General features: G+C 35.5%; 1 protein-coding gene across 1 annotated transcript in view; it reads right to left on the bottom strand.

Annotated features, from left to right (window-relative positions):
* Positions 1–3,051: 3,051 nt before the first annotated feature.
* Positions 3,052–8,331, bottom strand: part of LOC140164204 (bifunctional arginine demethylase and lysyl-hydroxylase JMJD6-like) — a 46,086-nt gene continuing 40,806 nt past the window's right edge. The window contains exons 3-5 of the mRNA XM_072187447.1: positions 5,924–6,053; positions 4,765–4,855; positions 3,052–4,116 (exon numbers count right to left, since the gene is read on the bottom strand). Of these exons, the coding sequence (XP_072043548.1) occupies positions 4,770–4,855; positions 5,924–6,053 (216 nt within the window). The 3' untranslated portion in view covers positions 3,052–4,116; positions 4,765–4,769. The remainder of the gene's footprint in view (positions 4,117–4,764; positions 4,856–5,923; positions 6,054–8,331) is intronic.

Raw genomic sequence — 8,331 nt, 5'->3', positions numbered from 1 at the left:
TGTACAAATTATTTACTTTTCTTGTATCAATATTTTTGATAAGATTCCAAAGTTAAAATGTGTTACTGATAACACCAATGCCATAATAGGAGCCTTTATTTCAGTCCTTTGCCCTGGATTGTAGGGGAGAGCGGGGAGTGTTCGTCCTATTTTTTATGACTAGCTTAGCAATGTCAACTTTAAGGTTAGAGAGGACCTAAATGGCTCACAATTTTAGGCCTTGTTTCAGAAAGATAAATCAGTAATGGATCCATACTGGTAGGTCTAGCCTGCTGCTTAGGAAGCCTGATCACTAGCCAATTGTCGAGAAATCGTACCTAAGTGGTCGGTGACATCCCGCTATCTCTAAGGTCCGCTATCTCTAAGTTTCGCTATCTCTAAGGTTCGCTATCACTAACGTGTAAAGTCTATGGAGATCAGAATCCCGCTATCTCTAATAGAGAAAAAGGTTCGCTATACCTAAAAAAAGGTCCGCTACTTCTAAGGTTCGATATCACTAATTTAGAATAAGGTTCGCTAGTTCTAAGGCTCGATATCACTAATTTTAAATAAGGTTCGCTATCACTAATTCAAAATAAGGTTCGCTATCACTAATTTTGAATAAGGTCCGCTATCACTAATTTATTGAAGGTTCGCTATCTCTAAGGTTCGCTATCACTAATTGCAATAAAGGTCCGCTATACCTAAGGTTCGCTATCACTAATTTTGTTTAAGGTTCGCTATCCCTAATTTATCAAGGTTCGCTATCTCTAAGGTTCGCTATCACTAATTTCGATCAAGGTTCGCTATACCTAAGGTTCGTTATCACTAATCTTAAATAAGGTTCGCTATATCTCTAATTTTAGATAAGGTCCGCTATCTCTAATTTCAAATAAGGTCCGCTATCTCTAATTTTAAATAAGGACCGCTATAGCGAACCTTATTTGAAATTAGAGATAGCGAACCTTATTTAAAATTAGAGATAGCGGACCTTATTTAAGATTAGTGATAACGAACCTTAGGTATAGCGAACCTTTAAATTAGTGATAGCGAACCTTAGAGATAGCGAACCTTGATAAATTAGGGATAGCGAACCTTAAACAAAATTAGTGATAGCGAACCTTAGGTATACCGGGATTGTTAAAATTAGGAATAGCGGATCTATCCCTAATAAGATAAAATACCTCGGCCCAAAACAAAACCCTCCAATTTCACACAATGACCTCAAAATAGATGGTGCGCAGTTATTATTGTCTAACTATACTGAGCACTGCTTTATGAGGGAAACGAGGTTACCTGGGAGGTTGCTGTTTCATCTCTGGGTCAACATGGTCAAATCAAAGAGTGCACCGCTGAATATATAGCTAAATGAATTTTGTCATGGGGAGTGAGGCTACTCTTTAGCCTCCTGCAAACCTACCACTTACATTTTAAGCATTATCCTACCACATTGTTTTACTCAGGAAGAAGCAAATGCATGTTAACAAGACTAGTCTCCTACTTCAGTTCAAAGGTCGAGGTCACAAACGAATGATAATATAGCTCGGCTTGTAAGCCAAGCTAAAAAAACAAATATTTCGGCAGATTAAGGACCATTGCATGCATATATCACGGACAAAAGGTCAATAACCTACTAGATCAATGACCTTTTGCGCCGGTGGCGGGTTTTTTTTTTTGACATGGGGGTGGATTGAAAATAGTTCTTGAAGTATAGTGAATCCAGCACATTGTTTTGCAACAGAATAAGTTTATGTTATACAAATGCGCGCAAAAATATTTGCCATATTGAAGCTAAACTGGTAAAATAATGGTGTAAAAGTGGAATCAATTCGCGCAAAGCGAACAAACATTGGCACCTTTTGGGCTAAACAACATTGGGAGGGGGGTATTGTATGAAACTTCCTCCCAGCAAAATATTGGGGGATTTTTTTTTTTACCCCTACCCCGACCCCACCCGGATCCACACCTATGTTTAGCGCATTGATTATATTCGATTCATACCATTTTGAATATTGTTGTCTTCATTTAATCCAATTTAGATATTATTAGGTTATAATATTAATTTGAACAAATGTATAACGATAGTTACATTGTTCAGCTAGAATGAAGTGGACATATTGTGGCTGCATATATTGGCTCTGTAGAATTAGTCTCCAGTTGTAATATTTCCCGGTGCATCTAAATACTTTACTGATTCCTACGGTTATTGTTAAGTTTAAAATAATGGTACAAACTCACCTTGAAGAAGTGATAGTTTTCCTTTTCTTAATATGCCAGTCTTCAACGTATAACCTACAGTGCTGCGTAAACAGATACTATTTATGGGTTGTAACCATCATGGCTTATGACTGATTTGTGAAGCGCCACCGATGTATGTCCTCATGAAAATTGCAATATGTATTGATGGCGTTCCTTAATATATAATAATGTTCAGTGGAAGTATTAGGGGCGCAAACCTCCAAATCCCATGCATTTAAAAATCGTAAATCTACCCCAATTGGTAATATTTTTCAGTTCTAAGTTTTCGTACCTGTGATAATTAAGTCGGCAGTGGCTTGCGTATTATTCATGATCTGTTAACCAATGATACATGTAGGCCTTTTCTATTCATATATTATCCTTTGCAATTCTATTGATCCAACTTTTCTTTCTATTTATACATTATCCATTGTAATTCCATTGTTCCAAGTTTTCCATTCATGTATTATCCATTGTAATTTTATTGTTCCAAGTTTCTGAGGTAATTTAGTTAGTAGTAGATGACATAATCATCCTATTCATTTATAATTATTCTTTTTTATGTGTTTCATTATCATTTGTTGTTGTGCAAAGATTGGTGAATAAATATGCTTAAATGAATGACCATTTTTGTACTTGTTCTTGAAATTGCAAAAAAAAAAATGACTTGGGCAATTCGTCGGCTTCATTCCATAGTTACGTATAGTGATTTTTGGTCATTTTGTTTTTAATTGGTAGATATGTATTTAATGATGTTATCCTGCATACATCTATGCATCCCATTTTAAAACTGAAATAGCAAAAATATATCCAGTTTTGTTCTGCAAAATTTAAATGTATTGCCATAGTGACCCTTAGAATGCAAAATATACATATTCAAAAGTTACACCTAAACTCATAAAATGTTGCTTTTGTTAAGAGCGTTCCTGTTCGTCACTGGTCATCTTTGAACAAATATATAAAGACTGTAATTGTACACTGACGGGAGTAGCTTTTTTAATGCAACTTAATTTTGATTCTGCATCTTTTTGCATTCAAGTGAGCTATTCAGACAAGAATTAATGAGGTGTTGAAATTTGCAGCACTAAGATACTTTGAGTTACTTTTAGTGATGTGTTTATTATGTCATTAACAGATACAGTATCTTGAATGTTATGTAATAACGATGCCAAATACTTCACTTCATATTCAGCCCCAAATGTGTTGCTGAATTCGACATGGTGAACAATTTGTGTCATAAGATGCTCCTTCATTACATGCGGGTGAATATAGTCCTTCATCATTTCATATCATTCCGTACCTATTCCAGTCACATTCTGATTCAATAGAGATGCTAAGTTCTGCAGGAGGAATGATTTGTGTCATAAGATGCTCGTTCATTACATGCAGGCGAAGGAAGTCCTTCATCATTTCATATCATCCCATACCAAATTCAGGCTCATTGAGAACAAACAGAGATTCTGATTTCTGCAGAATGACTAATTTGTGTCATAAGATGTTCCTTCATTACATGTAGGTAAAGGAAGTCATTCATCCTGTCATTACCATCTCATACATAGTATAGTCATATTCAGACCCAACAGTGAGTGTTCACCCAACAGTGAATGATGGGGAATTGTGACTCTTCGTTACATGCAGGTAAAGGAAGTCCTTTCATCATTTCATACCATCCCGTACCTATTCCAGTCACATTCAGATCGAATAGAGTTGCTAATTTCTGCAGCATGAATAATATTTGTCATAAGATGTTTCTTCATTGCATGTAGGTAACTCATAACTCATTCATCCTGCCCATCATATCTAATACATATTTTCAGTCATATTCAGACCCAATAGTGATGTTGATTTCTCCAGGATGAATCGTTGTCTTGTGATACCATTGGTTTGTGTCCACTATAACTGCAATAATTAAAGATAAGAAATAAGAATAAGAACATTTCAGTTGTATTAAAATTATATTTGTTCACTGAATTTTAAATCATATGGTTTGCTGCAATTCTCGCTATTCGCAATAAGGGCGCCGCCAGCGGTTTGCGATGTAATCGTGATGTATCATGGGAAAATCGTGATGTATCATGGGAAAAGGTCGACATCCAAGTCCACGCAATACGAATATTACCATGCTATTACATAGGAACACGTGACAATATTTTTAGTTTGTCAATATAACGGTATTACACGCAAATCGATAGAAAAAATTAATTGTGCACATTTCAAATCACATTATTAAGTATTATTGAGTATCGATTCGCGTGTAACACCTTTATTTTGACAAACTAAAAAATATTGTCACGTGTTCCTATGTAATAGCATGGTAATATTCGTATTGCGCGGAATAGGATGTCGACCTTTTCCCATGATACATCACGATTACATCGCAAACCGCTGGCGGCGCCCTTATTGCGAATAGCGAGAATTTGAAACAGTTCATGGAGCTCCTCATGTAAAATATTTTACATGTGTGACAAATTCCTTTCATGACAGTTGTAGCAAAATATTTAAGCAAAAGATAAGATTTTTGTACATTGTTTCAATACCATCTCATACCTATTTCAGTCATATTCCGACCCAATAGTGATGCTGATTTCTCCAGGATGAATCGTTGTCTTGTGATACCATTGGTTTGTGTCCACTATAACTGCAATAATTAAACATAAGAAATAAAACAAAAACACATTAAAGATGTGTTAACGTCTTTTCACTGAATTTCAGATCAAATGACATGCTGCACAAAGTGTACTTTGGAACAGTGCATTGGGTTGCTTACTGCCCATGTATCATGATTTAAATTAATTCACTTAATGATACGTTGTGAACCATTTTCTAGCAAAAGATAAGTTTTTGCACATTGTTTTACATAAAATCATACCCCTTTCCACAATCAATTTATGTAGTAATTATAAAAAGGAAATTTACTCTCTCCATATTTTCAGCCACTAACTTGGTTACGTGCTTTTCCTGTGTTTGTGCTGCTTTGCTTGTTTGTGTAACTTAGAGCTTTATTAACTGTCATTTCTTTGAGCTTCTTCTATAGCATTGATTGCAAAATAACACTATGTCCATTAACACAAATGATGTAATATTCTGAGATATTTTAATGAATATCACAATAAAACAAAAATAGTAATTTCATGGCCCTTAAAATCATTGCAAATCTGATCAGTTTTGCATTCAGCTTTCATGACAAACATCATCTGTTTCCAGCAAAATGTCTTTAATAGTAACATCTATTTTTATAGCGTTTGTACCAATAAAGTGTGAACAAATGTCGAGAGGAAGAATAAAGAATTTCACAATGTTTGATATGTTACGTATATAACAAAATATAAGATATTTTAAATGCAGTAGGCTACATCAAATTTGCCTTCGTCTGCTTGCTCCTCTATAAACATTTTTGTAAATTATCATCAATACCACAATAGAAGCAAACACAAGTTTTCTTCATATTTTGAATGCTAGCAATCGTTCTCGAGCGTATTATTCCCTATTGAAAATCTCGTGAAAAATAATCTGTATTATTTGATGCAGCAGATAAACAGATTAACAACATGTTTTAAGTAGGTCATCTTTTTATGAAGATGTCCTGCAAGCAACACATTGAACTGAATGAAAACTGTAAAAACAAAGTGCTAATAATTCCATATATTAGTCTTTGAAGATTTCAGACGGGAGTTCCACGTCAGAGTTTTGTGGTCAATGCACTTACTAATATCTCCTTTGTTGACAGTGACTTCCACTGCTTGACAAACGTCTTCACATTCAGGTGGTGGTATCAGCTGCCATGTTTTCTTGCCTGAGATCTGTGCTTGCCATGATGGCTTGTCAACATTATCAATCTGTGAAAGAAAAACATGAACACAAAATAAATCGTGATTGTGTGCCTCTCTTGTACAAATATCTTTCAATATTTTCCTCAGTATGATTAGAGCCAGTATAAAGTTAAACTATTAAGTAAATTGCATGAGGCACGTGTAGCGAGGGCAAATATCACCCATCATCCCACTAACCACTGTGAAAATTTTAATGCTACAATAGTGTGCAGCCCTGAGTAAGGTTTTCAATGGAAGCAAGCAAATGACCTTTTCTTGCTTCCATATCCTTTATGTCTGTTTGACGTGTTTTCCCGTTTTAGTTTATTTATTTGTGTGTAAGGTTTCACTTTAATGTAGTGCTATGAGCACTAGTATTAGGTATTACATCCCGGCATTGGCTGTGCTTTTTGCCAAATATAATGAAAACATGTTGTTTAAAATAGCATTGCTAATAGTAAGCATAGGCCTATGTGTTGTAACCTCGTTTGCGGTAATATTACGAGGTACCATATATAATCTTTATTACGGAAATATCCCTTTTTGAAAATAACACTGTTTTGTGACAATTTGTATACAAAGTAATGATACAATTGCGCAATTGCTATATTAAAGGAGAAATATGGATATTGTAAGTTACAGTGCCTTTCTCTTTAAATATACGTCTAGCCCTTTTCTATTCACAGATTATCCATTATATTCCTTTTGTTTGAGGTTCGTTGCCTCTACCATTACCTAGAGTAATGAAGGCAGCTAGCTGCCTAGAGACCGTTATCAACACAATAGCTCAAGATAACGGTCTCGGGCAGCGAGCTAAACAAAAGGAATACCATGGACATTCTAGAAACACTATGGAAAGGATCACAACATACATGTAGAATCTGAGTTGGTTACTAGTCTCAGATAGAATTTTGGAAAAATGCATTTACAGCTCGATTAAAATGCAAATGTTACATGGCAAGAGAAAATTATAGAGGGCTCATGCAGTCCGTATAATAATAATTCATATAACACCACTGGTGCTCAGTTAGATTTATGCAAATTAAAGTTTAATTAGCATAACGAAGTAAAGATTCATAAATAAAAAGTAACCGTTTCGTTGAATGTAAACTCAGTACATGTATATAAACTTGCCATTGGTTTTTAGAAGGGAATCTGCCTTTATCCTTGCCCGACCCAAAAACGCTCAACGGTCCATGCAAATTAGTTGCTAGGCAAGAACCCCCGGGATACTACCCGACCAGGGGAGCTTCGCAAACTAACCTGCGGTACTCATTACAAGTCAAGAGGCTGGGAGTGCAAAGCCTTACTGTGACCTACCCATAATGGGGAGCACCATTGGACACAACGTTACTAGGTCTTTCAAATATCTGCTTATACTCACATTTTCTAAGATATAAATTTCATGGTGTTGAAACAGATTGTAGTCCACGTTGACAACTCTATATAATTTGCATTATTCATTAATTATTTGAATAACAATGGTCACGGGGTGAATAAACTCCAGCGGATTAAAGCAAGTGAATAACCTACCAAACCACTTCAAATACAATTGTCAATTGAGATCAATTCTGTATTGATTTGATTAAATCACTTGCATTTGTCATTAAATAGACTCTCACGCAGGACACATGGGAAGAATATTACACTATCTCGAGGTGTTTTTATTTTGGGAAAAAAACACAACTTTAACAAAATAATACATCCGTTTTTCCATTTTGTTTTTGGAAAATGAATACACTTTTACAACAAATTCGTTTATTTTTGCTCGCCGTATATGTAAGATAAACGGTTCAAAACAGACCATCACCATAGATAATCGGTGTCTTGTTGAGGTATGGTTCGCATGTTAGTCGCTCGGAAGGCTCGACCCCTTCGGGGTCTCGCCTTCCGAGCGAACATGCTCTCTCATACCTCAACAAGACACCGATATCTATGGTAATGGTCTGTTTCTCACCCTTTATCTACTACATATAATAGAGACACTAGAAAGTGTAACGTTTTCTTCTATTCGGCATTCTTTGTTGAAGCAGGGGTCAGTATTTATTCAGTAGTCAGTCTTGTGCTGATAAGTGCATTGTAAGAGGTACGACGATTTACCAATGATTCATGTAGCGAGGACCAACATCACCTATCAACCCATCAAATTTTACCTCGCCACTGAGAAAAAATTAAAATTACATCTTTCATTGGTACATAAAAATACATTTGCAATGAGCATACACCGCCTCACCTCAAAGTGCTAACTACTATCGGACTAATTTACTAAGTGTGATAATTGAGTGTTGAAATGCTTACTTTTCCG

Source organism: Amphiura filiformis, chromosome 11 (assembly GCF_039555335.1).
Source record: "Amphiura filiformis chromosome 11, Afil_fr2py, whole genome shotgun sequence".
Classification (NCBI taxonomy): Eukaryota; Metazoa; Echinodermata; class Ophiuroidea; order Amphilepidida; family Amphiuridae; genus Amphiura; species Amphiura filiformis.
The sequence above is the reverse complement of the archived record's forward strand: the minus strand, read 5'-3'. Positions and strand labels throughout refer to the sequence as shown.